Source organism: Tasmannia lanceolata, unplaced genomic scaffold, assembly GCF_043159265.1.
Source record: "Tasmannia lanceolata isolate RefF3 unplaced genomic scaffold, GAP_Taslan_0.1 ptg000044l, whole genome shotgun sequence".
Classification (NCBI taxonomy): Eukaryota; Viridiplantae; Streptophyta; class Magnoliopsida; order Canellales; family Winteraceae; genus Tasmannia; species Tasmannia lanceolata.
In genome coordinates, this window is record NW_027518721.1 from 20,649,825 (window position 1) to 20,669,443 (window position 19,619).

Here is a 19,619-nt window from a genome sequence, read left to right on the forward strand (position 1 = left end):
TAATTCACCCGAGGTGACTGATATCTCCTTCAAAAGTGACCCGCAGAATGGCTTTCCCCAAAATTGCATAGTAATTAGAAGATCCACTTAAGACTGTCATAAAAATAGGTTTTGCTAGGAATTAGGCGGAAAGGCATTTCGCGGCTGGCTTTTAAAAAAAAAAAAAATTTATTTACGGTAGAACAGTCACTTTTCAGCAGATTTTGTCGTGTTCTTTCGTACATAAGCGAGCGCCCAAATGCCTTTCCGCGAAATTCCCTAGCAGTTCCCCGTAGAAATTAAAGCCGCTTGCTTTTTATTGACCAAAATAAGCCTAATTGATTGAATAAGAAGAGCCCAAAATCTTCTTCCAAGCTTTCATTTTTTGTCTTGTTGGGTTTTGGTCTGTTCTAATTTTCATGGGCTCTGAAGGTAAAAGAGTGGTTGTGGTTGGAGGTGGAATTGCAGGTGGTCTTCTTGTAAAATCTCTCCAGTTCTTTGCAGATGTCATTCTCATAGATCCGTAAGCTCTCTCTCTCTCTCTCTCTCTCTCTCATGTAGAATACCCAGAAAGAAAAATGAAGAATATTTGGATTTCTAGTGGAAAAAAAACATGAACCTCATGTGTATAAAATTTTGTTTTAGGAATTTATTGGGGTTTTTCTGGGGTTCAGAATTTTGATTTGCTTTTGATCTTCTTGTCTTGAGACCCAATATTTCGCGGTTTTTATTTATTTTTGTTCTGTCAATTTATCTAGGCCAATGATTTTGTCACTACCATGTTTTGATAATAGCACAGACTCGGCTTGTCTTTTCTGCTTCTGAGAGTTTATTGGGAGCTGTAATAACGTTTACACATCGGTTTGCTCGAGGAATTTATTGGGGTTTTTCTGGGGTTCAGAATTTTGATTTGTTTTGATCTTTCTTTTGTGTCTTGACTCTTGAGATCCAGTATTTCCCGATTTTTATTTATTTTTGTTCTGTCAGCTAATGATTTTGGCACTACCATGTTTTGATAATCGCACAAACTCAGCTTGTCTTTTCTGCGTCTGAGACTTTATATTGGGAGCTGTAAATAACGTTTGAAATAGGGCTGCAACAGGGTCGGGTTGGGTTGGGTTTTTCAAAACCCTAGCCCAACCCTGGTTCCCATTAGCTCGGCCCTGACCTGCCTGACCCTGAGTCATTGGCCCTGATTGGGCTGGCCCTGATTGACCCTAGTGCAAATACCTGTTAAGAGTGTCAAAAATAAAGCAACCACATATTATATAGAACAAAATGATCAATAAACAGAGAAAGGGAACAAATAAGATAAAATGAATTCAACAACATGACGGGCAACAGACACAATTAATAATAATATAAATAATAATATAAAGAAACATCAATTCAAGATAATAAAAAACATTAGCAAGAGAAACATACACAGATGGTTCAATCCATAATAGAAAACTTAGGGTTGGGCTGACCCGAGGTATTAACCTTGAACCCGACCCTGAGTCAGGGCCTAAAAATGAACCCTGACCCGCCCTCAGGGTTGGAAAATCTAGCCCAGACCGACCCTGTTTGGGCTCAGCGCGGGTAAGGGCTGACAGGGCCAAACTTGCACCCCTAGTTTGAAAGTTGTTTAAACAAGAAAAGACAATATGAGTTAGTGCAATTATCATAACATTGTAGTGCAAATATCAGTATCCTTTAAAAAAAAAAAAAAATTAATTCAATGAAAACAGGAAGGAGTATTTTGAGATCCCATGGGCTCAGCTGAGATGTATGGTGGAGCCTTCGTTTGCAGAGAGGTCTGTTGTTAAGCATGCAGAGTACTTGAGGAACGGGAGGATTATTAAGTCCTCTGCCATAAATGTGACAGATAAGGAGGTTTTGACCGCCGATGGCCATATGTTTCCCTACGACTATCTCGTCATAGCCACCGGTCACACCGATTCCGTTCCACAAGACCGCACCCAGAGGCTCCACCAATTCCAAGCAGGTTAATTTCTTCATCTCTCTCTGTCTATCTATCTCTGTGCAGAATTTTTTTTCCTGGCTTCGAAATGATATTTACTACCTTTTTTCCTATCATTTCCTTGCATTGTGCTTGTCTTTTCTTCTAAATGACAAACAAAAGAGGGTGAAAATGAAGGGGTTTTATGAAAAGATGACATAAAAATGTAAGGTATTTAATGGGAAGTGATATTTTCACCCCCTTTTCATCCTTGGGCCACTCCTAGGAGTGTCAATGGACCCAGACAGTCTGATGGATAGTCCGAATCCAAACCTTAATAGACAGGATCTAGGCACATTAGAAGGATCCATGGACATATTTTGGATCCTCTTCGTAAGATCCGAAAGTTTCGGATCGTGATCAAGACATGGCTAAAAAATCCGATGGATAGTCACGATCTGAAGTCGCTTTACTAAAATGCCCGCAAAATATTTCTTATTTTAAGTCTTAAAGGAGGGGTATTTTCATAAAAATGAACTAAATATTGCTTAGCTTACGACTTTTCACTTCCTCCCTTTTCTAGACATTTTGTTCTTTTCCTTTTCTCAATCAGTAAACTTCAACTCATCCTCCACAAGGATTAGTTACTAGAAAGTTTTATCGTCACGCACCCTCAAGCATTGGAGTTCTTTTCAACAATAAAATCTTATTCTTCATCAAAATCATGGGTTGTTATTAGATATAGTCACTAATTCTTTTCTGAATTGAGGAAGTTCCGGAGTTCATTTCAAATGAAGAAAGCTGAGATTTTTTGTTGTTTTGTAAGTAGGACCTACTAGGACACTCTGATGGACGGTCCAATTTGAAATGGATCGACACAAGAAGTAGGATCTGAAGATCACTCCAAATCTGATCCAACTGATAACGGATTTGAATGGATCATGGCTAAGACATAGGTGGATCCGATCCGAAGTGGATCCGCTGACACCCCTTCTAGTGTAAAAATAGTAGTCCTAAATACATTAGAAAGGGTGTGGCCCAAGGACGAAAAGGGGGTGAAAATATCATTTCCCTATTTAATACCTAAAAAGATATTTAAATTTTTGGGATGGGAGATGATATTTTCGCCCCCTTGCAGTACGTATGCGCCCCCCTTTTAACGTGATTTGACGTCAAAAAGCGTTAAAGTTGCACACTATTCACGTCAAATCACGTTATAAGGAGGGGACCACGTCAAATCACGTTATAAGGGGACCGCATGCGTAATGTAGGAGGCGTGAAAAATCTCTTCTCCCTTTGGGATTTGCGAGGCAATTTGGCAAAATGCCATTTCGCTGCTACGAGAGCAACTCGGGTCGGTTTGGATTGGGTTGAGGCGCTAACCCTAACCCAATTCGAGATAGCATTCCCTCAACCCTAACCCAACCTAACATGAGCCTCGGGTTGAGGATGGTCAACCCTAACCCAACCTGCCTCTAAATCTCTCAACCCAAACCACCCTTCTAACCTGAAATCAGGTCGAGATGGTTCGGGTTCACCTTTTGCCAAACAGAAAAATACATCAACACAAAGAAAATCGAGAAAGAATTTGAGAAAGTAGGTTGAGTTTGTGTGGGGGTCGGGTTGCCAAGGCCTCAACCATAATCCAGCTCGAAATTAAATTGTTTTGGCTTTTCCCAAGCCTAACCCAACCCAACCCAACCGAGGATTTGCCAACCGAACCCATATATATATATATATATATATATATATATATATATATATATATATATATATATGTCTGCATGCATGCATGGATGGAGCCAGAGGGGGGGGGGCAAAAAATCTGAAAAAAAAAATCTTATGTGGCTTTCTAATATTGCAAAACTATCCTTTTCCTTAGCTTTCTAAAACACAACCTTCCAAAATTTTAGTGATTTTTCTAAAACGTCTTCCCTCCAAGATTTTAGGGATTTTCCAAAAGCAAATCATGCTCTTTCCAAAATCTCAATTATCCTAAACTTCATAAAAGGATTCTCTCTCTCTCTCTCTCTCTCTCTCTCTCTCTCTCTCTCTCTCTCTCCAACTCAATCTCTCCCTCCCTAATCTCCATCTCAATCTCTCGATCTCCGTTTCTTTGTAGTATACTCTCTCTCTCTCGGGTCTCCATCTCAAGCTCCTTCTCTTGAATCTCCCTTTCATCGAAGCAAATAGTGAATTTCAACGTGAGTTGTGATTTTGATTTGTGTTGGGTTCTCTCTCTCTCTCTCTCTCTCTCTCTGTTTTTTTTTGCAATAAATTTGCAAATTATGAATTCCAAAATTTAGTTTTCGATGCATTTCATTGAGTATTTCCGTTGTAGTGCTATGCTTCTCTTACCTCGTTTTGAATTATAGAGAAAAAAATAGAGCTTACTTGTGATTTTCTTGGAATGTGGCTGTTTTAATGGATCCTGACTTGTGACCTGGACTCTTAATTTGGAATAAATTATTCCCAAATAAATAAATATTATATGATGTATTCTTCGTTTAGGGACAAAAAATATTTACTTGCCAATCGCAGTAAAATAGGGCACATTACGGAAAAGAATTCATTGGCATCAAAACTTTTACCACCTTTGTAACATGTGCAAATATGGAAAAGATTATTCCCAAATAAATAAATATTATATAATGTAATCTTAGTTTAGGGACAGAAATTATTTACTTGCCAATCACAGTAAAATAGGGCACATTACGGAAAAGAATTCATTGGCATCAAAACTTTTACCACCTTTGTAAAATGTCCAAATATGGGTATCGGCATAAAACAAAGTTTTACGGTCCTTTTACTTCGAATGGAACAGACCCTCATTGAAAATTCATTCCAAGGAATTCCTTATATATTCCATGTTCTGTTTTATAAGATTGTAATTGTAAAATATTTTTCCTAAAAAATATTGTCATGTAATCTTTTATCATATCAATAAACCAGCTGGTTTCTTAGATACATACTGTTTAATTGTTTGTTTTTTTTAAAAAAATCTTTGCCCCCCATGGAGCAAATTCCTGGCTCCACCCTTGTATGTATGTATATGTATGTATGGGGGCGATGTATATGAGGGAGACCTCAGATAAGCTATCTGAGCTAGCCATTACAAATAGCACATCAAGCCATGTTATTTGAGTCATCCAACCCATTCATTCCATAAAACCTAACATAGATATGGTGTTCCGAAGAAACATCTCCATAGGATCGTCCTAACCATTTGATCTATTCAGGCACAAAATGGACCCATTTTATAGTCGTCCGCATACAGAGTTTTAAAAATGAGAAAGAGGATCTCCCATAATAATACACTGGAAAAAGAAAAATAAAAGAATGATAAATGCAATTGGGTGACATGGATGTAATGGGCGCCATTAGTGCCGGATTTTTGCAAGGGCTTGTTTAGCATTTCTCTTTTATTGCTCTATGATTCATTTTAAAGGGGTGTTTGCTTAGTCATTCCCTTGTATGAATGCCAAGGCTATACCCACCAAAAAGCTTAAAAAAGATATGGATGCGCCTTCAATTTTGGGAGGACTCTAGAAACTAGAAGAAATCTTGAATTTCCATTAAACAACTGATCAAGCACCCCTGCATTTTTAAATACTATGTTACCCATCTCCCTAGAGTTGGATCGTTCATATTGTAAGCTAAATATACTCTTCTTTAATTAGAGTTGGATCGTTCATATTGTTAGCTAAACTCTTCTTTAATTCTTGATCACAGAAAACCAAAAGATAAAATCAGCCAAATCGGTTTTAATCGTCGGAGGGGGCCCTACCGGCGTCGAACTTGCCGGTGAGATAGCCGTCGACTACCCGGACAAAAAGGTTACTCTGGTTCACAAAGGGCCTAGGCTACTGGAATTTTTAGGAAACGAAGAATTTTTAGGAAACAAAGCTTCTACCAAGACACTGAAATGGCTGACGGCGAAGAAGGTAGATGTCCTTTTGAATCAATCAGTAGACTTAGACTCTGTATCAAACGAGGGTGGAACTTACGTAACGTCCGCCGGAAAAACCATTGTGGCTGATTGCATTTTCGGGTGTGTGGGTAGACCATTGGGTTCATCATGGTTGGAAGAAAGTGTGTTGAAGGATTGCTTGGACAGAAATGGAAGACTGATGGTTGATGAGAACTTGAGGGTCAGGGGCCGAAAGAATGTCTTCGCTATCGGAGATGTTACCAACATTCCGGTTAGTGTTCGATTTTTCTTTGATATGAATTTGCAAATCCCTTTTCATTTCAAGTTCGATTTTCTATCTCATTGGTAAATGATAGAAAATATCTGCAATGTCAAAGATGACTTCACTGCATGCCCATTGATTTAATTGGTCTTTATTTGCAAGTTAGATTCATTTTAATTTAATTTTTTTTGGGTAGATTTTAATTTAATTTAATTTGCAAATGGGACGTTAAGTGCTCTTTGTAAGCCATTAATGATATCACTTGGGAGATGATTATAACCATTATTTGAAAATAATCGTGGTTAACCTTTAAAACCATATTATGGGATTATATTCAAATATCTTTTGGAGATATCCAAAGAGGCCCGCAGTCCTTTCAATCCATGACCCACTTCTTTGCTGCAAACGGGTTGGTGATTGATACAGATCTAAACAGGAAAAGGCCATTTTATATATATTTTTAAGCTGCTTTATCAAAGTATATCACCCATTTCAAGCAAAAATTGATGTGTCTAGGGAAGAGAAATAGAAGAAGAAAAAAGAAGAAGAGAAGAATTACAACTAGAAGAGAAGAAATTAGGGAGAAAGAAGCACTCAAATCTCAATTCAATTCAATTAATCATCAAAAGTTATTAAAGTTTTATACATGAGGCCTATTTATAGGCAATTGAAATAAAATTCCATGAACAATAAAAGCCCTAAAACTAAGAACATGGAAATAAAATCCTAGACACCCGCTTGGATCAAATATGTAGACGATCCACTGAAGTAGTAGGAGTCATAATTCGTTGGAGGCACTCCTGATGTCGAATGCTCGTGATAACCGCGAAAGTAGCCGGAATTGCTGGTGGAGCGAGAGGGAAGAAATCACCCATGTAGAATCAGAAGAATGCAAACTGCTCTGGAGAAGTTAACTGGCTGAGAAGATAGCCGCGTACTCCTCCTGGATCGGCGCGATAGCTATGAGCAGTATCAATTCATGACCATCCTCCAAAAGATCAACAACAATAAGCTCACCCGTGGGCATCTTATGTGGCTGTGGATCAATGATGTCAGACTGATAATCCTCCTGATGATCGTCAAGTGTACTGAAATCCTCGGTCTCAACCACCACGATCATCTCGATCGGAGCATCTACTGGAGAATCAATACTGTCACCGTGCTCATGTAATGATATGGAATCGGCATCCTCAGTGGACTGCTCAACTCTCCATGCTCTGCAATGCCTCATCAATCACTGGACTCTCTGGCTCTATATCTTCCATCTCTGATTATGTATCTGTCATCATGGACTATGTATCCGACTTAATCTTGGGCTCAACGACTATAATGGTCTCATCGATAATGTCAGCTGGATCATCATGCGGCTCCTCAATAGTGTTAGCAAATTCTTTCTCCCCTTCTTGAGAACTAATATCATCAACATGTGGTAGGGGAGAAGAAATAGCTAAGCAGCTCTTCAAATCCCACTCATGGATGCAACATGCTAGATATTTGTTCCCTGCTTCAACTTTGGCTTCTTGTTTATGTCGAGCGACTTTTTCTCGTCGAGCGGTTTCTTCACGCATCAATCTTTGTTTATACTCTTTCGCTCATGTTTTAGCCTCTGCTGTTACTGATATTGATAAATTCTCATAAATTCATAACGAACTTCTTCCCATAGACAAAATGATGGCTTGCCCAAGTTGTTGTGCTCTAGCACGAAGAATCTTCATTTCGACCCGGCGTCGCTGTATACTATATCCTTGAATCGATGAATGGTTATTTAATGATCATAACTATAGTACTTATGGTTTGCATCAAGTGCCTTAATCCATTCTAGAAACACATCCTTGAAATCTTCATAGGGATAGTAGTAGTCATCATAACCATAGAAACATGGAACCAGTGGTGCGGAAAAATATCGATCCTCGTTTCCAGCAAAATATGGAACAAGTGGTGCAGCCATTGGGATCGGTGTCGAAAAATAAAATCAGCCATCTGATCTGTCCGTCATGTCGAATGGAACACAACGCCTGTCCCAGATCTCAAATTGGATTGCCTGATAGCCTGGATCAGTGGTTGGACCAAAACGGACGGACACCCAAAGTTGCTCGAAGTAGTGCTTTTGCTCGCTGGTGGCTACCATTTTAAGAATGAGATGGATAGACTCTTAAAGTTGTCACGAACAATTTCGTGTTGATGGCAAGACCAAATTCTTTGCGAAAATAGCACGGATGAAGAGAGAGAAACTAGATGGAGAGGAGTGAGAAAGTGTAGAGAGAGAAAAAAGAGAGAAGAAAAAAGAAAATTCAACTTATGGCTTTTTTTCTTCTCTTTTTTTTGATAATTTTTTTTCTAGGGGGGTGCCTAGTGGTAAAAAGAGGGGGGCGGGGTTAATTGGTGTTTCTAAATGAGGGAGGGGTGCCCAAGGGAAGATGGGGTATTAAAGTTACTTTTAAAAAGAAAAGCAAGATGGGGGTGCCCAAGGGAGGAAAATGAGGGGTGGAAAGTACTCTTTTAAAAAAAAAAAAATTCTTACGCCTTTGACCTTTTGGTTACCTGTTACTTTAAGTTAACAGGTAACCAAAGATAAGAAACATAATATGCTCCATGTATTTTTTTTAATGCTAACTACTCTGCCAAGTTACCACACTGAAAAGAGTTGCAAATAAAGTATTACTATACTAGCTGGACACGTTTACCTACTATGTCTCTCTTTTTTCCCTGTTTCTTTCCTAGAATAAAGGTAAGAGAAGATTACTTATCTGCTGCTTCTTTTACATTTAGTAACCCACATAAGAATGGTAGTAGGCCAATAGCATTCTTTCCTTGTTATACTTATCTCTTACGTAAAGAGTGCAAACTTACCTTATGTGAAAAATTGTCTCCTCCTCCAATACGACACAGAAGATATGTTTGCTTTTATCCAAAAAATTCAGGACTTTGGGTAACCCGGACGATGGAGGAATTTCCAGATTAGTTGGGTACGGCAAACCCACGACCAGAGACTTTGGGTGTTGGAAGTGCATGCATTGGCTTAAGAATCTTACGGTATGTAAGCGAAACCATTGATCATGGGATGCATTATGGAAGAGTTGAAGATTCAAGTTTGGTTGGTTATTATGATAGTGATCGAGGCGAAAGTGTTGATGATAGTAAGAGTACTTCCGGCTATGATTTTAACATTAGTTCGGGTGCAATTTCATGGGCGTCAAAGAAGTAATCGGTTGTTTCTCTTTCAAGAGCGGAAGCGGAGTACATTTCATTATCTTCGGCGAATTGTCAAGCTCTTTGGCTATGATGGGTGTTAGAAGAACTCAAACGTCTGCAAGGTGGTACAAATTTATTTTGTGATAATAGTTCGGTTATTTCACTCACAAAGAATTCAGTTTTTGATGGGGAAAACAAGCACATAAGGATCGGGTATCATTTCATTCGAGATTTCATAAATGATGGAGTTGTCAATGTTCGTTTTTGCAAGACTCAAGATCAAGTTGCGGATATTTTTACATAGGCTTTGAAGTCTGATACATTCATCAAGATGAAAACAAAACTTGGCATGTTAGTAGTCTAGCTTAAGGGAAGCTGTTGGAAATGTAAGTTTGACCCTTGACCACTTGACTGCTGGATTTTCCATTGTCTTGGAAATTGTTACTTGCATGGAGCTTGCCATGCACTCATTAACTTCTACATTGGGAGCTTGCAAGATAGACTTGACTACATTGGAAATCTACTTTTTAGGAGTTAATTATCTATGGACTTAGTTTTCTTGTTTTGGAATTGTGTAATGCATTTACTTTCCATGTGTTAGTGTGTTAGTGGTAGCTTAGGAAAGCTAAGGTTAGTTAAGCAATGTTAATCTCAGATTTGAAGTGTAGGCTATATATTGGGCCTTGTATCTTCTTATTTTCTAAGCCATATTAGTGAGATTTGAAGTCTCTTAGTGTAGCAACTTGGGATTCTTTCTTTGTGTGTTTGGCATCAAGAGAACAATTTTCTTCTCTTGAATCACATATTCTTTCTCCATCCTAGTTGGTTTCATTCTAAAAGAGAGCATCGACAGCTAGATCGACCGTCCGCTGGAAAACAGAATTCGCTAGTTGTGATTGCGAATATGGAATCAATGTGCTTTGATACCATGACGAATTTGAGAGAATTTCTATTAATCTTTGATGATTTACAATAAGCATAGTGAGTGTTTTTAGAGAACACAAATGATAAACATAGGAAGAGAAAAAATTGATTGATGAAAGAGATAAAGATGGAAACATACGAATCTAACCTAATTAGCATATTTAGCCCAGTCACTGTATCTAGCATATTAATCAAATCCTATCAAATCTAACCTCCTAATTCTAACAGTATTCATTCCTGTTTTTCTGCTTTTTTTTCGAACTTCTTTCTTGTCTCTCAAAAAAACAAAAATCTTGCCCAGCCTTATTAGTAAAGAGGCTTGAGATACCCACTTAAGCCCGTTCAACTACAAATCTCATTCATTTTCTGCCCATTTGTAGTTCCACAATTGGATGGGAGACAACCCCATGGGGCATCAATTTTCCAAACCATCTATTTGATCAATAGAGTCCAATGACCCTTATAGATATCACCAAAATTGGTCCATATTTGCAATACGAATATCTTAAGTTAATGTTATTCGAAATGGACATTAAGGTCACTTTGAAAGCCATTAATTAAGATAGATACGAAAATATTATATATCCAGTGGGGGTGTCCTTGTGGCTGATTTTTGCAAGGGTGCCCTTCGGTTTAGCATTCCTCCCCTAAACTGAAGGGCACCCTTGGAAAACTCAGCCGCAAGGGCGCCCCCATTCCACGCTATCAAAATGCATTAATTATTCATTTGCTTTTACATGTTTCAGTGTTATTATAAATGCTCTTTGATTAGTGGATCCAATGGGGGGTGGGGGCACCCTTCTGCTATTTTTGTAAGGGTGCCCTTCAGTTTAGCATTCCTCTAAATTTATTTGTTTGTGTGTATTGTCATTGGTGAATGGGTAAAAAAACAGGAAATCAAGCAAGGGTTCTATGCTCAGAAGCATGCTTTGGTGGCTGCAAAGAACATAAAGCTGTTGATAGGGGGAATAAAGGAGAGCAAAATGAAAACAGACAGGGCCGAAAAGGTAATGGAGAACATGAAGCAGTTGATAAATGGCAAAATGAAAACATACAAGGCCGGAAAGGTACTGGCGATAGTTTCACTGGGGCGGAAGGAAGCACTGGCACAAATCCCTTTTACGACGATGATCGGTCGCATACCCGGCATGATCAAATCCAAGGATTTGTTTGTGGGGAAGACAAGGAAGGATATGGGGATTCTCTGAAGGCAACTTTCATTTATTAACATTTCACATTGAGAACATAAAGCTGCTGTTGTTATAATATTTTCTCTGCTGGTTGTTTTAGCTCTACATGTAATTTTCTTCTTCTTATTCCATCTCTCTCCTTGTAAATTATAACCACTAATATTTGTCTCCATGCTTTGCTATATGGTTTTGAATTTTGACCATGCTAACCATCATTGTTAACCAAAAAGAGTTCATCTAACCATCATTGTTAACCAAAAAGAGTTCATTCACCTAAATAACAGTGACAAATTATTTGAGCATTTCTTTAAGGAAATGTTATCAGCACTACTGTATTTTGATGAGGGCACTCCTCACTTTATTAAAAGTACGGTATGGCCCATACCATAAGATGATCCAAACCGTCCATTAGATGGGCCACAGCCTATGTAGGTTGTGCCCAAAAATCATTTCCATAGGTTGATCCTAACGCTCCTATCTGAATGTCAGAGGGTTGATCCTATGTTGCAGGCCATACCGTACTTTTAATAAAGTGAGGAGTGCCCTCATAAAAACACAGTAGTGCTGATAACATTTCCCTTTCTTTTTCAATAAAAATGGCCTTTATGTTCATTTTTCTTGGATCATCTCACCAATGTGCGTTTATTATTCCTTTACGGTGCCATTATAAATGCACATTGGTGAGATGGCCCAATGGGGTCGCCCTTGCAGCCGATTTTTGCAAGGCGCCATTCATTTTATGTCCTGTTTCCTTTAGATCGTGACCAATCGATTGTGATCCCCAAACTGATTATTGGACTCAAAACTCACAATCGGTTGTCACAATCTAAAACGAAAAGGGCCTAAGCATTTCTCATAAACAATTATCTTCACGATCACATTTTTCTTGCTAAATTCTGGGCGTGTTAATTTGGACACACAGGAAAAAATTACCTAAAAGGTATGTTCAATGGAAGTTGAAAATTTCCAGGTTTGGTAACACCTATTCTTGTAGGTAAAAGCTTCTCAGGTAAACATTTTTCATTAAAAACCCTTAGAAAGAACAACACATGAAAAAAAATTAGGCCCCCGTTTGTTTTGGATTGTGACTCCAGAACTGATTATTGGACTGAAATTTATGTTTATTTTGGAGACTAATAATGGGTTTTGATTATTAGACTTGGATTTTGAGGACCGATTGTGACTCCAGAACTGATTATTGGACTGAAATTTATGTTTATTTTGGAGACCAATAATGGGTTTTGATTATTAGACTTGGATTTTGAGGACCGATTGTGACTCCAGAACTGATTATTGGACTGAAATTTATGTTTATTTTGGAGACCAATAATGGGTTTTGATTATTAGACTCTCAATCGGGACTGAAAACCCGAAACAAACAGGTTAGGAATTTAAAGCCATGTTAACATCACAGGCATAGAGTTAGTGAGGAGAGAGATTTTCGACAAACTCCTAAAGAAAAAAATAAACGGCTGAAAGGTCTTATCCCGAGTGAAAAAAAGGGGCGAATATATCATTTCTGGAGACATTTTAGACAAACTACTAAACATAACAAAAAAACAGCACTCAAATTTCACATACACTGTAGTTCCATATACGTACACTAGTATTCGGGGCCCATGCTATGCATGGGTGTAAAAAATGGTGGGCCCTCCTAACACTCAGGTATGGATTAAAAAAAATTCTCAAAGGAAAAAATTGATTATTATAGTTGAAACTTTGAGTCTAAATTATCTCCCGATATCCCAGATAAAAAAGAATAGTAACAAATAGAAAATGGGAATAACAAATCATAATTTGAAAACTAATTACATAAAAACAACTGGGCTGTTTGGATACGCGGAATTTAGAATCCAGGTTTTTAGTTTGAAAACAGTGTAAGAGAGGGTTCATGATCAAGCTGCTGTATGCTGTCTTGACAGCGTTTCTTGGATTTTAAGTGAGAAATTCAGGTTCTAAAAATCTCTCCTGCATCCTGAGATTTCTAAAACCTGGAAATGTGGGAGGATCTGCTACTCTCTTGCAGACAGAAAGAAGGGTAAGAAGTCAAAAACGAGTAAAAAACGACGGGGTGGGTTGGGTTTTCCAAAACCCTACCCTAGCCGAGAATTATCTTGGGTCGGGTTTTCATTTTTTAGCGTATGACAGTGACTAATTTTAAAGATTGTAGGAAAAAAAAATACAAATCTTCACACCAAAAATCTCTTAGGGGCCGTTTGGATATGCAAATTTTAGAATCCGGGATTTCTTCAAAAATGTAGATGACCGGCCGTCGTTTTCTGATTTCTCGCCCTTCTTTCCGTCAGCAATAGCATAGCAGATCATCTCATGACAGCACACAACAGCTTGATCATGAACCCTGTTTTTGAACTAAAAACCTGGATTCTAAAATCCGCATATCCAAATGGCCCCTAAATTTATGTCATCAAGTGTATAAATTGAAGAATGATAATATATTTTCATATAACACACATGATTACCTCAATGAAAACAATTTTTAAATATATTGGAAAATATTTTTCTATGTTATTCAAGAGATATTTAAGAAAGTCACAGTAGGGGACATGAGTCGGGTCAGGTTTTGGGTTTCAGATTTTTCTTCTTCTTTAAACCCAGTCCTACCCAAGATTGAGTTGGGTTTTCCAATTTAAAACCCGACCCTAACAAAGACCCATGATTTCTAAACCCGGCCCATGTTATTTTCGTATCAGGTAAGTTGCAGCCCTACCACTCTCCACCACCATTGGGTAAGCTAATATTCGAGGAAAAACAATTCAGGGTAGCCAAACGGGTCCTAAGGTTTCTCAGGATAAAAGGGGTGGAATTGGAAAAAAGGGGACAAATTTATCACCCTCTTGAACTGAAGACCCTAGTTGGCTAGTTTGTGCACTGCGGTTGGGAGTTGGGACAAATCAGGCTTAGACCCATTTCTCAACTCGAAGGTGCTGTGTACAAAACCAACTAAAAATGACAGATCAACCACGTTTCCCGGCATCGAATTTCAATTTGGGTACAAATTCGACTGTTTTGGGTACTCAAATTAGAGTGATTTGGATTACCCAATTCGAAAATTAATGGCGATTTTAGGATTCCAATTGATAACTTAGTCGATTACTTTCTCTCTCTTTCTCTGCGATGAGGGACGAGGATCCTGATACTGCACCTGCAATCTATTTCGAGGTACCCTCTCTCTCTCTCTCTCGGATTTTTTAGGGGTTACTATTTCATGCTCTTTTGAGAAATCCGGCCTGTTATGGTGATTCTTCATACTTATTAACAAAACCCATTTGGTAGAGAGGCCAAGGTGTGGGTTTTAGATTTCTACAACCTCAAATTCTGTGCTGTCCTAGTTTATATATTAGTTTTATTATTTGCTACTTTTAGCTGAACACAAACTTGTAGTTCTTTTTTGTTTTTCAAATGAAGAGTCTGATTTTATATGTTTCTAATTTAAGTAATTTGGTCCCATTGAGCTCCTGACTTTTATTCGCGAGCCTCCGGCTTGCACCATGTTCCCATTGTATAATCTTTGATTTCTCTGGCTTCTGCTGCCCAATTTTCCATTTGTTGCTTAATTTTCCATGCTATTAGCACATAACTGCACCACTTTTCTTCAGACGCCTGTGTGTTACATTCAGTCCATGTACTCCACATAACAGCAAATGAAGCTATAGACTACATTGCCTTTCGCATAGAGCCTAGATGACGGCAACTCCATCCTTCCATCAGTTCCCCCATCGTCTTTCGCAATACGCACACAATACCCACTTGATTCCTCACCATTCAAGTATTAATGTCCATATGAATGCTGCCCCACTTTACAATTTAAGCAACCGATGGTTCACTGATTCCTCCTCTTCTTTGCAGATCTTACATCTGTTTGCCAGCTGGAACTTCTTTTTAATCGATATTGCATGTTAATTATCTGTAACAATCATACATTTGTTTTCCAGCTGGAACTTCTTTTCAATCGATCTTGGGTGTTAATTATCTGTAACACTCCATACAAATGTTTGCAACTCTGGTAGGGAACTGCGTGTTCCACATCTTCAACCAAGGGTACATCGAATTCTCATGTGGGAATAGGGACCTGTAGAATGACTTAATTGTGAAGTCACCCTTGTATCCAGTGCCTACAATCTCTCTTCCTTGCGAACCTGATACACAAAATGATGCAGATGATAGGCCAATAAGTGGCATATTTGCCCATTAGGATTTATATTTCCATGTTATTTAGTTTTTGAATTTATTTTCCATGTTATTTTAGTTTCTAGGAATTTTATTTCAATATTTACTTTTTAAGGATTCTTAAATTAGGCAGTTTCCTTATTTTAAGGACTTCTAATTGCCTATATATAGGCCTTATGTAGTAGAGATTATTAACTTTGATTGATTTTGAATAAAGATTCTTCTCCCTCTAATTCTGGTTTTCTTATACCCTCTTCTGATTTCTTCTCCTCTCCCTAAATTCGTCTATTCTTCTTCTTCTACTTCTCCCTAAATTCGTCTCTTCTTCAGGTTATTTTCGTCTCTTCTTCCCCTACTCTTCTAATTCTATCCCCTTTCGTCTATTTCTCTCTTCTTTTCTTCACGCTGCTGCATCACAAAACAGCCTTCATGCACACACAACAGTTGTAACAGACACAATTTTTGACTCCTTAATGTTTATATACGTTACCCATCCCCTAAACTGCTTGTACTTTCCCACCCTTTTGTAACATTCGGAAATCCTAGCGTTTTTGTTCTTTATTAGGCTATCGATGCTCAGGAATGCTCGGCATGATGTAACCTTACCTAACCAAGTATGTTGGCAGAACCTCACCCTCAGTCTCAGCATCTCATAACCTATGCCTAACCCCTTTTTGAAATGATTCTACCGCTAGATATATCGACCCCCAAGACCCCAAGCCTTTTCCTCTACCTAATTTTCTAACCTCCCATTCCCTCACCATATTTTCCAGCCAGTAACCCTTTGCTATAATGCTTTCTTTCCTCTCTTTATCCCCATAACCACTTCTCAAGAAGTGCTTTATTCCTTTTGATTAAGTTTTAGATTCTTAGTCCCTCTTTTTTTCCTGATTTGCACACCTTGCCCCATCTTACGAGATGCTTCAATCTTCTCCCTTCTTCTCTACCTTCCCATAGGAATTTTTTGGATAGTGAAATATTACTAGAAAAACTAGGCTACCTTCCCATAGGAAATCCCTTTGTATGTCTCTAAGTTTTTGCCCACCCACCCCAAGGGAATTTTGGATAATGACATAACGTAGATTGGAAGGTTGGATAATGTTGCCTTGATGACAGTTATCGTTCAAACGGTAAGAATTTATTTTCATGCCCCTAGATAGCTTCGTTTCCATTCTTTCTATGATCAGGAACCATATAGGTCATGCTGGGATGCCAATTCCCAATTACATTGTTGGAAATTCCAATATTGTGCCTCCAAATGCTTCTGCCATCTGTGCATCCTACTTTCCTACACATAAGACCCTAATGTTGCACTCATTCCCATGTTTTCTTTGAATCCAAAGATAGCCTCAATCCACCTTGGTATGTGCCTGGATTCTTTACTTGTGTCATCTAAAAATTGTAGATGTTTTAGGGATCTTACTTGTATTTGTCTTAGAAGCACGAAGCGAGTGCGGGAGCGGGGGCGGGGAAGCGTGGGGTCTAGAAGAGTCTGAGTTTGGGAGCGCCGTGGGAGCGTGCATGTAATATTTTCTTTATATATCTTTCAAAATTCAAGTATATCAAAAAATAATAGTTTCTAACCATTTTCATATATATATTTCAAAATTTAAGTACATCTAAAAGCTAATTTCTAATCATCTTCACCATCTTCATTTGTGTGTACTCGTTCCTCTTGCCTTCTGAAGATGTACAAGCCTTTGTGCTTGTTCCAATGAAGTACTTTAAAGAGTTGGAGGAGTTTGATATAAGGAAGTTGGTGATGGTGGGACTTATAGAGTAATAGAAGCAGGCTGAAAGCGTCATTAGAGCGGTTCCCGTCTCTCTAGGATCACGCTCCCTGGAAGCTCCTTCCTAAGGAGCGCCGAATCGAGGTTCTGAGGTGGGAGCAGCACCCCGAGTGGAGGTTCCTGCTTCTAAGGTATTTGTACCCCCTCTTCTTAGTTCTCCCTCCATGGTGAGTAATTTGTGCAATGCCTCTCCTACTATGGTGAACAAGAATTTGGAAAGTGGGTCCCCTTGTCTCACTCCTATATTACTAGAGAAAAATGCCCTTGGTGTTCCATTAATTAGAACTAAGAACGGTCATTTCATAATGCATTTATTCATCCTCCCTCTCCATCTCTCCCTCGAACCCATTCTTCCCAACTAGCAGTCAACAGATTCCCATTGTACATTGATCATATGTCTCCAACTTTTCACACCATCCCGTCCATACCTTCTTTATTCGAAGACTCCAAATGCTCATTGGTGATTAACACTCCATCTAATATTTATATTCCCTCTACGAATGCTCCTTGGAATGGAGATATAATATGATCCATAAGCTTCCCCATTTTCCTTGCGAATGTTTAACACTTGAACTATTATCTTATAAATTCTTCCTGCTAAGCTAATTGGTCTGAAATCTTTCACTTCACCTACCCCCACTAGCTTTGGGATCTATGTCATAAATGTAGCCGCTCAGCTACTGTTGGGTTTGCTCCTTTCTTGAAATTCATTCATTACCTTCATACTATGTCCCATAGTTCTTAAAAAAATGGAAATGTGAAACTACCCGGAGATGTGGTCTTGTCTCTAGCATTCGAAAAAACTGCATTCCGAGCCTCTTCTTCTCCAAACTTCGCCTCCAACGCATCATTTCTCTCTCTTGAAATTCAATTGAATGTCACTCCTAATGTTGATCTCCATCTTCTCTCCCCGGTGTATAGACTCCTGTAGAATCTGAGTATCTCTTTTTTGATCTTCCTTTTATCTTCTACTAGCTCTTCATTAACATGAATACAACTAATGTTGTTTTCCCGATGTCTTGCCAAAGCCATCTTATGGAAAACATTCTGTGTTCTGGTTCCATTTCTTGAGCCACAATGCTTTCTACTTTAGCCTCCAACGGCTTTTCTTCCCACAACAGTAAATTTTTGTATTCTTTACATATCTACTCTATCCTTTCACTATCTTCAGCTCTTCCTCTACCTTCCTCTGTTTATTTGTCAGTTGGTTCCAATTCTTTCTTAACCTACTCTTTTCTGCTGCTTACAGACTCAAGGCTCTCCTATTCCTTGATGTTCTTCTTAACAATCTGTAGTTCAGTTCAGCCATACATTATGGTCCATTACTTCTATTCCCCTGATGCAGCCATATAAGCAAATGATCAGAAATTGGCCTCAGCAGTACTCTCATTGTTATATGTCTTCTTCCTAATTTCTCTTCTACAAACCTTAACCTGTTAAAAGCTTAAAATCCCCTCCTCAACACTATGGACTGGTTTCCCATCTTTCTGTTTCATCCATTTCCGCACAAAGGTTGTTCTGTTGTCTTGGATTTATTGGTCTATGCACTGCAAATACCTTCCATACAAAATTATCTGTTCTGTTTCTGAATTTCATCGACAAGGGTTCAACATTGTCTACCAAATCTAGGAACTCGTCAGGGTTGAGGTGACCCTTAAAATCCCCTACATCGACTCCCACTCATTAGTCTCTGGAGCTCTCTAAGGTTCGCACTAATCTATCCTCAAAGTGATGCATGGGCCCATCATGGAAATGTCTTGGCTCCTCAGAGGTCTCAAATTCCTCTTTGTATTCTGATCCACCTTCATATGAGTCGTTTAGACCTAACCTTGTATTCCTAGGGCACAGAAGGCCCAAGCCCAATATGCTTGGCGATAGGCTATGTGGGTAATGAGGACGAGACAAGGGGGATGTTCTTGGATATCGAGAGCCGTGATGCAGTGAAAAGGAAGAAAGGGAAGACTCCCCCAGTAAAGGAGGCAGGGAGCTTAAGTCCCTGTTAAATTAATTAGAAGGTTTTGATTGCTGTACATACAGTTTTTGGGAGCTTTGTTTGTGTCGTCTCTGTGGATGTAGATGGGAAGGTTTTTCTCCACTTTGCTAACATGTGAAGGTGTAGTTGGAAAGGTTGAAGGGATGCTCTTTTTGACTCTCGAGTGGGCTTGAGGGACATTAGTCCTTCGTTGCTCGGGTTCTTCTGTTCCCTGATTGGTCAACCTAT

At 38.7% G+C, this 19,619-nt stretch overlaps 2 protein-coding genes across 6 annotated transcripts in view; both read left to right on the forward strand.

Annotated features, from left to right (window-relative positions):
* The first annotated feature begins 308 nt into the window (after positions 1-308).
* Positions 309-11,629, forward strand: LOC143863472 (uncharacterized). Its single transcript, XM_077374140.1, has 4 exons — positions 309-502; positions 1,710-1,966; positions 5,654-6,123; positions 11,124-11,629. The coding sequence occupies exons 1-4, from the start codon at positions 399-401 to the stop codon at positions 11,436-11,438; spliced, it is 1,146 nt and encodes a 381-aa protein (XP_077230255.1). The 5' UTR covers positions 309-398; the 3' UTR covers positions 11,439-11,629.
* A 2,527-nt stretch (positions 11,630-14,156) lies between these two features.
* The window catches only part of LOC143863820 (BTB/POZ domain-containing protein), a 40,047-nt gene continuing 34,584 nt past the window's right edge, over positions 14,157-19,619 (forward strand). For 2 of the 5 annotated variants that reach the window (XM_077374592.1, XM_077374593.1), the window contains exon 1: positions 14,218-14,600. Coding sequence is in view for 2 of the 5 variants with exons in the window: in XM_077374588.1 (XP_077230703.1) it covers positions 14,556-14,600 (45 nt within the window). In the remaining 3 variants the exon portion in view is untranslated. Of the gene's footprint in view, positions 14,601-19,619 lie in introns of all 5 variants that reach the window. The other 3 variants (XM_077374588.1, XM_077374589.1, XM_077374591.1) reach the window with 3 other exon arrangements.

Bases quoted from the DNA above. Each gene is read 5' to 3' on its own strand.
- LOC143863472 (XM_077374140.1), top strand. From the start codon at position 399: ATGGGCTCTGAAGGTAAAAGAGTGGTTGTGGTTGGAGGTGGAATTGCA. The intron at 503-1,709 runs GTAAGCTCTCTC...CAATGAAAACAG, and splicing joins GATGTCATTCTCATAGATCC to GAAGGAGTATTTTGAGATCC. The intron at 6,124-11,123 runs GTTAGTGTTCGA...GTAAAAAAACAG, and splicing joins GAGATGTTACCAACATTCCG to GAAATCAAGCAAGGGTTCTA.